Source organism: Ceratina calcarata, unplaced genomic scaffold (assembly GCF_001652005.2).
Source record: "Ceratina calcarata isolate Rehan_Ccalc_2016 unplaced genomic scaffold, ASM165200v1 scaffold39.2, whole genome shotgun sequence".
Taxonomy (NCBI): domain Eukaryota; kingdom Metazoa; phylum Arthropoda; class Insecta; order Hymenoptera; family Apidae; genus Ceratina; species Ceratina calcarata.
This window is the reverse complement of record NW_017162322.1, coordinates 794,783-808,654: the sequence shown is the minus strand read 5'-3', so window position 1 is coordinate 808,654 and position 13,872 is coordinate 794,783. Positions and strand designations below refer to the sequence as shown.

Genomic DNA, 13,872 nt, shown 5'->3' with positions numbered 1-13,872 from the left:
TATGATTTAATAAATAATTTTATGAAAGCTGAGTGCAAGAGGAAAAGATTGTACGAATCGTATATTTCTGAACAATGTACTTTGAAATAACGCGAGAAATTGAGTCATATGAATCCATAACCGATACGAGTTCACAGTCATCACCGGAAATAACGAGCAATGTTAATTGGAAGGCATCATTCAATTTTATTTGGCATCGCGTAACTCGAGATAAAGTCTACTCGCTCCCAGTTAATTACATTTTCCCGTTCGCTTGATAACTTCGTACGTGACTCAACTTGGGGACGAGTAAAACGATAATTCGCAACCTGTTCCCATTTTATAGTGATTTCAAGACAAATTATAGAATCACGAGCGAGTTTCTTGTTGCTGAGTATAAGTTGCTACATCAACATTGAATACATTACAATTATTAACTGAGCATCAATTTTTTATTTGAACCGTAAAAGAAGAAAAAGCGTTTGATTATGCTGTTTGCTTTAGATGTACGCAACAGAAGCACCGTATAAGAAAGAACAGTAGGTTCAAGAGTTTAGAAGTATTTGAGGAAAAGCGAAAAGTTTGCTGCTTCCATAGAGAAACAGCCAGATTTTGTCAGTACCAATAAAATGCCGATTCATCAAACTTAACTCGTTAAATACCGGAGTTAGAAAAAATTGTACATTATCTTTCTTGTAGGTAATAGCAGTACCTACAACTTTCCTTTGAAGCATTTGTCAATGTCGCGAGAAAAAAAAATTTTAATTTTTCAGAGATTTTGTCAAACCCTTCAGATTTTGCGAAATTTTCGTTTTTTGCAAATAATTGCTTTCCTGTTCCTGCTAAGAAAAAGTTTTTAAAATAAAAGTTGTACATACTGCGAAGAGCTACAACTTTTATCTAAAACATATTTTTCTGTCGTCAATAGTTTGACGTTGTCGTTAACGAGTAGTTTGCAAATAACTGTTTCTCTGTTTTTTGTAAAATAATTGTTGACTGTCGACGTTAACAAAAAATATTTCCGACAAAAGTTATAGCTTCAGCTACAATTAAGGTCCTGTGCAATTTTTCCGTTGGTCCAATGATTTAAAAGTAATTAAGGAAAAACGAAACTTTTTACTAAAAATTTGCTGTTCCGTGCCGATTGGATTTTGTCAGTACCAATAAAATGCCGATTAATAATATTGAAGTCGTTAAATGTTGAAGTTAGAATAAAAATTACTTAGATTCTTTCTTGTGCAGATTGAGAGAATGATTCCTAGCCGGCAATAATAATGAACAACTGAACTCGTATACATATTATTGATGAACACGTGTCGAGAAAGAAATAAAATTAATTCGAGCAACAGAGGGTCAAGGCGTATCGATTTTCACTATTATCAATACGAAGGAAAATAGCTTACAGCTGCGCGGCATTAAGTTGACGAGCGGGAAAACGTTATTACCGTTATTCGTTAGAAATTATCGGTCAGCCGATAACCGCTAACAAGCCACTCCACCGATTACCATGCGCTTTGACTAAACGTGTAACATCTTTTTTCTAAGCTGTAAGTTTACGAGCGGGCCGTTACCGAGGGGAAGCGTACATAAAACGAGTGTACGGATAAGAAAGTCGTCTCAGAAAGCGTGGAAACTCGCTGGAATATATGGAGCAAGTAGGTACGCGCCTCCTCTATTAAACATATCCGACACGGATAGCAGGAGTAATTAGTTTGAAACCCTTTCAACCTGATTTGTGGCGGAGCACTACATTTCACAATTTCTTCATGGCCAAACAGCTATCAACATTATATTCATGGTTGACTACTTGTCTTACAACTTACGGAATAAAACAGAAGACAGATAAAAATGATACTAGACATAAATAGCTACTTTTTTTTTGTATGTATTGTTATCAGAAAGTGTCCCTTGAACATTGGTTACCGTATCGTTAAGGAAAGCGTTAGATTCCCCAGCAAGAATAAAAAGCAATTTGACACTGCAATAATTAGCCTGACACAGGGCTGATTAGTATTCTACTCGGCTTATTATACAAGGGGTAATTCCTATGCAGGTAATGTCGACGCGTCGCGAGCTACGTCGAATCGATTGCCGGTGAACAAAACAAGGAACATCTACTCGTAAAACCCAGACTACTAATGAGGCCTAGATAAAAGCGGAGACGTTATTTTTTATTTTATCGAAGTTATCTTCAGTTCCAGTTTCAATTATTAGCTATTCGAAAACTTGCATTTCCCATTAGCGAATTCATTTGAACCACTTGACACGAATCTTATCTACTTGGAAGGTACAATCTTGAAAACGAGTTTTTAGGTAAGTTTACTCGTTTCTCTCGCATATCTAAAACTCATTAAGTATAATTAAAATATTCTTAGTAGAATTTAATTGAAATGGCGAACGAATGTTTCGAAATAATGACTACCGTATGTTCTGAACTGAGGAGATAACTATCTTGTCTTTTAAGAAAATCGACACCCACGCATGGATTCGGCTTCCAATCGTGTCATCGGCTTATCTCGTCGTGACAATATTTTTTAGAAGGGCGTCTGTATGGGTTATCAGAAGCGGGGATCTATTATCTAATCTGAAAGGACAGTCCCTTCGAGAAGACGAGCCCGGGTGCCCAGCCGGGTGACACCGCGTCACCGACAGCCTCGGGTTATCTCCGGATCGACCCTGTCACCAAGGTCGATCGGTTCCCGAGCCCACAAAGGCGATGGGGCCGGTTCATGGCTAGTAGGACGATCAACCAAGTCGCACACGTCGCATTTTGCGAGGCGATTTCAACGCCTGGTGAACTGAATCGTTTCCAGATTTTTAGTATCATTCACAATTTTATTATTGATATAATATAAATATTTTTTAATTTACTGCGTATTGAATAAAATGTATTTTTAGAATAAATGGAAGAGACTAAATGATCTAATTCCAAGAACTGTTTCGTTGTTAGAGGATGAATTTATTGGTGCACTTTTCGGTTCAATTAATTGTTTGAACGTGGTTGGACAGTTTTGCCGAAGCGTGTCTGGGAGCATAAATATAAATATCTTATCAGGGAGACGTAAGGGTGGTTTCGTGTCCGATGGGCCGTGAAATTGAGGGTCCACCCTTCGTCAGTCCCAACGAAGGCTAGCATCAGGTCACGGTGTTGAGTTGCAGCGGGAATCCTTCGTCTCTTTCACACTTTTATTCGAAAATTCGCGATAGTTATAATAAATTAATTCAAGAACATTAATATAGTGTCAAGATTGTTAGTTGATAGGAGTACAATGAAGGAAGATTCTAATTTTAATTAAGCAGTAGCGATTCTAATTTCACTTGCAACGAGTCGAGTAATAACAGGGGTATAGTAAACTGAGGAAACCACCGTGGATGGTTTTCAAAAATATGGTCTGTCAATTAGGCGCGAAGGCGTCGCTGATTAAATAACGAACAGCCCCGACTCGTGGAAACGTGAATTTCATGTTACGGCATAAACGATTCATTCTTCGCGTGGCTCGTCGATTTATCCGGCCATCGGTGCTTCCGGAGGAATAAATTAAACAATGATATCATTTACCCTATTATATCACTCCGAACGGTGTTACGTGTTAAAGCGAAAGAGGTTCTGTGCAATAAAAATAACGATAACATTACACAGAAATTCCGCGCGAAATCGATTTCCTGCAGTTGACAAATTACCACCGCGCATGAAACGTTTTAAACTGATTTTGTACTACTTGTTCTACTTAACAAATATCCCACTAAAACTATGAGTGGAGGAAATCTCTATTCTGTGCAGATTTCTTTCGAACGAGGTTTGTCAGTAAAAAGAGTTTTGGAATAAAGAATGAACGATTTGAAATTTTCTTAAAAAATGTTCCGTTGTAAGGGGAAGAAGAGCGCACATAAAATCGTGTTCATTATTCAAATAGACGAGTCGAAGTCACTGGTCCCGAGATAGATCTTATTCTCGGTTTACTGCCCACGGACAGACTCAAACCCGGACTGTTTCTAAGCTAGGTAACCGCACTCGGAATCGAGCAGATGGACTAACTACCCCCGGGAGAGCGAGGGCCAAAGGCAGAGATCAAAACCACCCCCGTACGTCGGTCGGGCGTCAACCCCTCGAAAAATGACGGCCGACTCCCCGCTATAAATTCACCGCCTATCGGTACTACCGATCTGGGATGCTGGATAATGCCAGCAAAATCAGGCAGCAATAAAACTGCATTTTTCTCTAACGTAGGGTCCATACTTCCTTAAACTGTCGTACAACAATTGGACTTGAACTCTTCTCTCCATTTATTCAAATGCATCCTTCAAAATTAAAGTCATACTTACTTTGTCAAGATGCAAGGAGACATTTAATGATTTTCTAATAAAATCATCAAACAAGTGACACTTGGTTATGATATCGATATCAATTTTTTCTAAAATTCTCAACTATCCTCGCAGCTACCGTGGTTAATAAATTTACGAAAAAAAATCGGTAGTTCCTTTTTCTTTTTCCCCCCACAAGCGGATTATCCGACGAGATCCAGGCGTGCCGAGTTCTGTATAAAGGATGCGAAATAATGTACTCACGGCGACGCGGCTCTCTTTCAGCTCGAGTCTCACAGCCAGGGCTTCTCGCATAAACACATCCGGATAATGACTCGAGAGAAATGCCCGTTCCAATTCCTCCAATTGCCAGCTATTAAAGTTGGTCCGGCTCCTCCGCCTTTTGCTTCCACCTTCGTCCGACTCGCCGTCGCAGCCTGAAAAATTAAGCGAACAACGTCAGACCGCTTTTGTCGATTTAACCGAATGAAAATATGAAGTTAAGCAGCTTAGCGACTCATTATCGTTTCATCGCGAAATTAAATTCCCCAGCCGTTTAACAACCAGCTTCTATTTCTCAAACATAACTGTTATTCAATTATGATTATGATCCAGCCATACGTCTGCTGGCAGTTTCAACTTTCATAGTTTCAATAGATTTTACAAATGGAAAAATTCTGTAATTCAGAGTAAAATTTCTATTGTAAGTAACCAGAAAGAAAACGATTTCACTGAAATTTGGTTCAATGGCCAGCAGTGGCGTGTTCTTATAACTGCACGGCAGTCCCGTTTCGCGTAAAAGGGAGACGCACGCGAAGATCGAGGAGGCTTATCGCCGCGAAATTGTTCGTATCACCCGAGCGATCGGTCCGGCGATACGGGGGACAAACAGAATCCAGGCATATTGAATAAACATGGAATTTCAGTGATTTTACGAGGCCGCCCCTAGCTCTATCGGACGCAACGATCTGCGGACCCGATTGTTTTGGCAGACGTTTCGCTGCGCGAACGCGATACGTATGCTAATGCCCGGATATTGAAAAAAGATCGGCAATTATGATTGACTCGGCAATAAGGCGGCCGTTATCTTGGCTCGAGAATGAAACGGCATCAGCATAGAAACGTTTGATATCGTCGTCTAACATTTATTACAATCGCAGAATTAATCATGTCGTCGAATTTCGAGGAATCTTAGAAGGAATTACGCACGCTCTAGTCATTAATCGAGCAAATTGACGTCCAATTAATTATCCATCCTGCGAGGATCCTAATAAATTAATCCCAGCCAGGAGTGTCAGCCTCGTTGTTAATTTGACATTCAATTTATTCAAACGCGCTCGTCTTAGCGATACGGACGGATAAAAAATTGTTCCTTAGAATCCGTAATTCGGTAGCGGAATTTTTACGCGGCAGGTTATTATTATCGGAAACGACTATCAAACTTGATAGATGACACGGGCGGCGCGTTAAATAATTTATGAACGGGACGGGTTAAACAATTTTCACGTCCGGCTCCGGATCCCGTCCCCGCAATCTATTTTCGTTGCGGACCGAGGAAGGACAGGCTCCTTCTTCTGATAATGCAACCCGAGCCTCGTAATGAACCTGACACGACGATAATGATTCGCTTAATTCCGCGGCAGAAGCGCGGTGCACAATGATCAGGCCCCGCGCGTCTCGCATAATCGTCGCTTCCGTAAATGGGTATCTCTCAATTTATCTAAGAACAAGTTATAGTTATTTGCCCAGTCATTTATCCAACGAAAATACCCGGCGCCACTTTTTATTTCATGCCTCGTCGTTCTTAATGGACAGTAGCCGCCGTCGCTTTAATTATTTTCTATCGCCCGTTCCATTACATGATTTATCGACAATTTTTTAACGTCCACCTCGAAATTGTCTCTACCCGATTCATTTAGTTGACGCCGATTACATCTGTATCGCTCGCAATGACTCTACGCGCGACTAAAGAATTACTCGGATCGTTTGAAGAATGTTAATCGCTGTGTTTAGTAAGTCGGAGAAGGCAACATTGGTAATAGCGAGTTTGTTCGCGTTACGACTGATTACTGATTACCAATACAAATTGCCTCGTGGCGCCAACATCATCTTAATGCCCGGCCAATTTATAACGATAGCTCTGATACGCTTATTGGCAAGTGGTCGCGAAGACAGTGTTTAAGCTAATTGTCGCTGCACGCGAGAACCAATTTCCACCCGGTTATTCATTAAAATCGATCTGAAATCGTCTTCGCATCCCAGAAAAGAAATCTCCCAAAGAAAAAAGTCCAATGAACATACGTATTATCGACACATCCGTGGGACTTTTAGCTTTTATGTACGAGTCTGACTCGATCCAGTGACACTCATCAAACACGGTTTGTCTGTTAATGAAGAACGATTATAAACTTATGAAATATATCAGGAAAACAATAAATGCACAATTGATTTTGTATTATGCGAACGACACTTTTAGAATAAGGCTGCGAGTTTCTGACGCCTCGGACAATGTGACTTTAATTGAAAACCTATAAGAAACCGAGGCGTTGTTCTTTTGCATAATATTTACTCCGTTGATCAACACTTCAAGCTTCGTAAATAAAACTTAATTGCATTAGACGTAGCAATAAAACGTAAGCACCTCCTAATTGAAAGAAAAGGATGCGAACAATCGAGCCATAGTTGAATTCTAGCACAAGAGGCCAATCAAACCGAAGGGACCAACAAGCGGACAAAAAGCGGCTGGAGCGAAACAATGGATCGACCACGCCTGGAGTATCGAATCGGAACAATGAGCAGGATAATTCTGATGAGATTAAACCTACTTCTAACAAAACGCGGCTTTTATTAGCGATTCAGTCGATCGCGATTTTCCGTCCAATTGGGATTTATCGGTGGCGATCGTTCGTCGGAGAAAACGGGCGTTAATCAACGTAATTAGACGCCGTTCGTCTGCCAGTTAATTAATCAACGTCGAGCCGGGATCGATAGGTCAATAGTTAATATTTATCCAAAAATTCAATATATAATTTTAAATCTTAGTATAAAAATTTCGAAAAGACCTTCGGATAAAATAATACGAATAAAAATCGACAGCCACGACGATTGGTGAAATACAGAAGGCCGTTTAGTCTCACTGTTATTAACATCTCCCTAGTGTACACTGGGGTAATAATAATAAGAACGAGAGCGGCATGAGATTATAAAGCGTCGTACTGGCGAATAAAAAAATAAAGTGGAGAGGAGCTCGCTGCCCAATAGGGACTAAGTACCAATTCATGGTCATTGCTGCCAATTCGGCCGGCCCTGTCTGGCTGCCGTTTCCACTGGTCGGAGGCGTAAGACGTATTCAAGTCGTTTAAAGAAAAAAAACAAGGGAAGAAAGAGTCGCGTGTGTCGTTAGGAGGCCCGGCTATGGCTGTAACGTATCATCATGCAATCACGACACGCTAAGAATCGCGTACACACCGTAAACGCGCTGCAATCCTTTCGGTAATAATCGATTCTTGATCTCGAAGGTTCATGGAAGCAGTCATCGTTCGAAGGTGAGATTTTTCTAGTGAACTCAGGTTCGATCTAAGGGTTCAATTATTGCTCACTTCTAACAGGAATTTTGTTTCTTCATAGAAGAAAACAATTGTAAGGACGTCATTTCAAACATCTTATAAACGATAGGAAATGAACTGCAATTAAATCGAAATTACTGACAGAGTCTTATATCTTTTTGTGAAGTACATGAATGATGAATCACTGATCAAAATTCTCAGTAAAATCACATTTTCTTAAAAATAAGATTGCCTACTACATTTCGTACTTTCCACGATTAAATCTCGTAGCATCGTTCGCCGAACATATTACAAAAATATTTTTTACCATTACGAAAGTCTGTTGACTCTGAGTACCGAAAATTATCCGTTCTGCCATTTCTCATTTTCTCAGATTAAGATATCTCTCGTGACGATCATTAAACTTTCTCACTTTCTTTATTTCAATCGAACCGTCATGCGAGATGATGCATTCCCCGGGCTCCGAAAAAATGTGAAGAATATTCGTCCGGTATAAAAATGCGGCCGAAACAGGCGAGCCGGCGAGTAAAATTACAATGATTACCTCGGTTTCCGTCGGACACATTAAACCGTAATAACAGCGGCGTCCATGCGTGTGGGCCATCGTTTACGAGAGCATCAACGAAACATTAATTTCGGCCGATATAAAAGCGAAATTGCGTCTCTCCGCGGAACACCGTCTGACACAGCGCTATTAATTCCAAGTTCAATTGTTAAAAACCGTCGCGCCTTCGAATTTCACTCTACCTACGCCATTACGATTTCAATGCGTGACTGCACGCTATACCTGAAGAAGAAACTTTCCAAAAATTATCCCTTCGCTTCGTTCTGAAGCCGTTAAAACGATTGCAGTAACACTTTCAAGAGACGGTTAATCATCTCATTAACCAGTGCTTCTGTTGGCAAAGGGAACAGTAAATTCATTGAAATCTCCCTGCAGGAAATAAAGGACCGATCATTTCTTTTGTCCTAATGATTTTGTTTGCGAGAGACGCAGGAGCGATAAATCTTGCGAAACTGGTAAGAAACGTCACGTCACGCGTCCCACACGGTCCGATCCCAGAGGATGACGAGTCGATCGAACGGAAACGAGACACCGCGGCGCGGCGGAGCGAGACCAGCAGAAAATTGAGATTTTACATGGGGAATAAAAGCATGATCCCCGACGTCTCTCGGCCTCTCTCGTTTCTATCTGTTAATGAAAGAAAGCGATCGGCTGTCTGTTAGCAGCGGACGTAGCCTGCAATTAAACCGTAATTAACCGGAGGCCGAATACGCGCGTGAAATATTTTTGCCCAGCGGTCTCCTTACTCCTTTTTCGCCGAACGCCTCTGCCGTGTGCCTTGACACCTTTATAATGACATTAAACTTAATAGGCCGGCACACTCATTTTCCGACCCCGTAACATTGTACGAACTTAATAAAGTCCTCTCCTTCCAGCGGACGCGAGATTCTTAATTAAAAATTTTAATTGAACCCGGCTTCGACACACCGTTACCGCGTCAGCGTCCGATACGGGAGACCGATTTTTCTCTTTGCACTCGACTTCTACAAGGTGTACGGTTAATTGTAAAATATAGAGGATTAATACTTTGAAGCCCGATGATCGCTATCTCCACTTTTTACGGATCCCGCTTATGGAAGTATGAAAGCAATAGGGGTGAACTAAACGGAGGCGTTTCAATTTTCTTTCATAAAATTGCAACTCGAAATATTCAAGAGATGTTTACTGAATTAAAAATTATTTTTTTCCAACGGGGCACCGACGTCTTCTATTTGACTAAATGCAGCGCGCAACTTTCAGGGAAACCTACGACCCTGAATGCGGCAAGGTGGACGCGCAGTTTAAGAGCGTTTACAACGGATGTAATTTAGGAGGGAATTTCGAGTTTCGTAATCACCGGGTTGGCGAGCGACGTTGGCGGACCGGTTGGCTCACCACGGATGCAACCCCCCCATTTAGAGGGTAGTCTCTTGTTAAGTGAGAGTCAACGACGTCATTAGCGTTAGCGAACGACATCCTGGCACCCGTGAGACCCCGCCGAGAAAAGGGGGATGCGACACGAATTTCCACGATCTACGCTATGCACGAAATTCGTCTCACAACCTTGGGCCTGATTTATAATCAAAGATTACAGGTCACAGAAAATTCTGATGCAGCTAACGCGTTGCGATTAGTAGGTTTCAGGAATTAGACGATCGTTGGCTGTGTCTTGGGATCGACTTAATAAGAGAGACGAGAGAAGATATTTTATTTTATGCCCCACCAATTATTATCAACGGCACTTCAGAAGAAACTGACTTCTCAATTAAACGAACCAAGCGTTGCATTGAACATAATGACAGATAAATGATTTGAATACTTTCAGAGAACCTATAATTCTTAGAGGAAAATGAGGAGAAAATGAGGAGTGGAAAAGCGAAGAGGAAACAGGTGGACGTGTAACGAGAGAAAAGGCGAGAAAAGCATGGTAAGGACAGGAAAGGGTAAAAAGGAAAGAGGAGAGGAGGACAACGAACAAGATTATTAAGCTGTAAGGCGTTAACTGGCATAAGGCGTCGGTAGGTGGATACGTTGCTTGCGTGCCAGACTGACTGCATTTGCATCTAGACGCCATCAATCCTCCTGACGCCCGGTTACACTGGCTTCCCCCCGTTCGTCCCCTCGAGCCAACCCTTCCAGAAACCCTTCTACTTCCCACCGCGCCTCCATTTGGACAATCTCAAATTAAATATCAAGAGAAACGAGAGAAAAAGAAGTTGTGTTATTCCGGCGTGCAGAAAATTTAAAAATCAATTTGTACGCGAGGTTCGATGAATTTCGTAATTCAAACTGGAGTTAAATAACACATCCCAGCTTTTATGTGTCTGTGTGTGTGTATGGATACTGGGTTTCAAATAAATTTGTGAAAATGTTAATTGATCACTTTATACGGGGCGGTGGCTGCGGGGAAATTTATTGCCAGGATTCGGACAGCGTGTGATTTACACCGTCCGATTGGGATCGTTTTTATCGGGCGACGAGTAACCTAGGAGGCGAAACACGGGGCGACACGCAAGCGACACGTCGGACGTCGGCGAAGTTCGCCAAAGGGAGCTAATTAAAAAAGGAGCAACGCGAGACGATAACTATTTCCCCGTGTATGCATCGACAGGTGCGAGGCCAGTTGCCCCGGGTAGTGAACGTCAGTCGACTCGGTTTAATTTACCGTAATGGCCACGTCCGATTAACTGTTCAATACCCGTAAAGAGAATGCGGGTTATTCTAATGCAACTTAATACACGTGTAAGAAACGCCAACAATAATTGGAAGAAAAATGGGGAACTAAGTTGTATCGCACGTCGGTTTACTTTCCTTCAAGAGCGAAAATTGTGCATTATAAGAAAACGAAGGCAGGTAGAATAAAAGCTGAGAAGTTGAATATGCTGACGGCGATAGGGGCACAAGTATGTACCGAATGCAACAAAGTATCGCGGAACAGGAAGGAAACAATTAATAACCGTAGAATAGGTAACCGGGCAACATATCCTTAATGAACTCAACATTTATGATATCATCGGAACGAGAGGCTCGCAGGCAAAAGTAAGTAAATACGCACGGGCAGCCAACGTCGAAAAACAAAATAATTTTCCCCATCCTGGAGTGTACTGCTGTATAAAACATAACCGCGGTAACTTAATTAGATGAACGCTTCACGAGCCAGTGATTTATCCACGCCCACCGGTGAATAAAACTTATTATCCTTCGAATCAATACGATTCGATTCCGGAGCAGGAATTACGCGATGTTTAAAATTCCCAATTCATTGCGACACGTCCAGCTATTGAAAATACAAATAGCACGTGCTCTGACTTTGTATTCCCCATTTTTATATTTCGCGTATCGCTGTTACGTCGGGAACACTATTCTTAGAATAAGAGAACAGCTCGGGGAACAGCGTGGCAGCAATTTTCCGCGATTTTCGAAGCAGGAACCCGGGATCGTGTACTGGCGTGCAGCAAAACGAGGAACGAGAGAAAAACGACGGGCAGAATACGAGAGAAGAGGATAGCTAGAACGAGGGATAAAAGAAGAGAAAAACGTGAGAGGGAAGGGGAGAGAGAGAGAGAAAGAGAGCTCGTCGAACGAGGTACGAAGCCACGTAAAAGGGTCTTCGCATAATATGGGTAGCCCCGGTATCGGCGGCCTGCTGCCCGATAAGGAGGTTTTCAGATACGATCTACAACCAGGCCGGTTAATTATATATTAATACCTTCGCGTGCAATCCTTGGCTGCGTATAGCCGGCATTAAGAAGTCGACGGATCCCTCCGGGGGTGGTTTGTTGCAACGTAATGCATGGCAGGAGGAAGCTACTCTTGGTAAAAGTAAAAAGATAACAGATTTTCCAGCTACGTAGCTGCGATACGTTAAATTGTACGGAACGTCGTCTTCCCTGGAGTTATGCGAAGATCAACAGTGTTGGGAATAGAAAATGCCATGTACAATGACAGACGGGCTGTGAATAATGAATGAAGACTACAGGCAACGTCGTTTGTCACGAGAGAAAAGTTAAATAAATTAGGAATGATGTTCGAGTGGGATAACCACAGCGCATGATTTGTTGCCTTTCTACTTCATTAAAAATTGTTAATTCCATTTGTAATATCTTAGAGAACCGTCGGATAACACTTCGTGTCCAATAAAAGGCACATTTACTGTTTCTAAACATGTTTTTAATAAAAGTGTACTCGCTACGTCATAGAATGGTTGTAAGGGGCGCTCAATCAATTTGCGGTTGCCCATTGTTCGACGAAAGCGATTACAAGACACGCGCACCGGGGCTCGACATGAAAATCTCTCCGCTAACGAGGCTGCAACACCGATCCACTTAACCTTTGATCGATCCGCGATCGCTCGACCGTTTTATTAATCCCCGCATAGAAATTAGATTTCCAGATCGATGGATTAATTCGGATAACCCGGCGAAATTGTTAGACTGTTTCACTAATCGCTAATTTTAAATCTGATGATTAACACGTTCATCTTGATATTTAATAACTGAATCTAATACGAGTTTAGATTTATCTGACGTACTCATTTTACGTTCCCGGTATTACTTTTAATGTTACGGCAATTATAATGAAACCGGGAGATCGAGGGAAACAGCGGATTTAAGAAGATTGGTCGGAGTTTAATTAAAACTGCTTAACTCTCCTCTAGACAGGAAGCATTTTTGTGAAAACAAAACAATGCTTGTTAAATTTGACCGGAGAACACACGCAGACGGTATCGATTATGGTATAATCGGCTGGGAACAATTATCGCGCAACAATTTGCCTCGAGAATTTCCATATACTGTTAGAAATTGCGATGAAGCGTTTCAATTAAACCGACCGGATGGCACACGTACACGCGTACCCTCGTGAACGGCGTCGGTGGGCCATAATTTACAAAAATTGAGGAACCGGGGAGATCGATGCAAAACGAAGAAGACCCGTGGCTTGGAAAGGGGAAGTCGATCGCAATAAATCAATAAAAAGGAACGCTCGTTGAAATTTCGCCGGCGTGGCGCGGCGGTGTCGGGCCCGGGCTAATTAAAATATTTCCCCGTCGCATTCGCGTCGCTTTGCCGGCAAACTGTAACGGTTAAACGCCAATTAAATTCGCCCTGTTAGCCTGGACGATACGCAGATCGAACCCCCAGATACGGCGTACGTACACCAAATATGTATGTACACTCCTGTCCAGAAGTTGACAAAAACTATAATGCAAAACACCCTTGCATCGTGTTGGATCATACGTTTAAAATGTAACAAAAATCTATCGACATATGATACTCAAGTGAAAGAGGGTGTTTGTATAAAACAACTGAGCTAGACTTGAGAATCTTCTAGTTGGTATTGTCTATCGTCTTATGTCAAGTCAATATTTTATTATTAATCGTCTGATATTAATAACGAATCATGCATTAAGGATGTGTTGACAATACAATCAATCCCAAAAGTTTATGTATCTTAGAAAAACGCAATTCCTATAATTAAAAA

At 41.7% G+C, this 13,872-nt stretch overlaps 1 protein-coding gene across 2 annotated transcripts in view; it reads right to left on the bottom strand.

Moving 5' to 3' along the window:
• Positions 1 to 13,872, bottom strand: part of LOC108626039 (homeobox protein unc-4) — a 33,387-nt gene that overhangs the window by 5,889 nt on the left and 13,626 nt on the right. For both annotated transcript variants that reach the window (XM_026814463.1, XM_018026444.2), the window contains exon 2: positions 4,546 to 4,718. In XM_026814463.1, the coding sequence (XP_026670264.1) occupies positions 4,546 to 4,718 (173 nt within the window). The remainder of the gene's footprint in view (positions 1 to 4,545; positions 4,719 to 13,872) is intronic.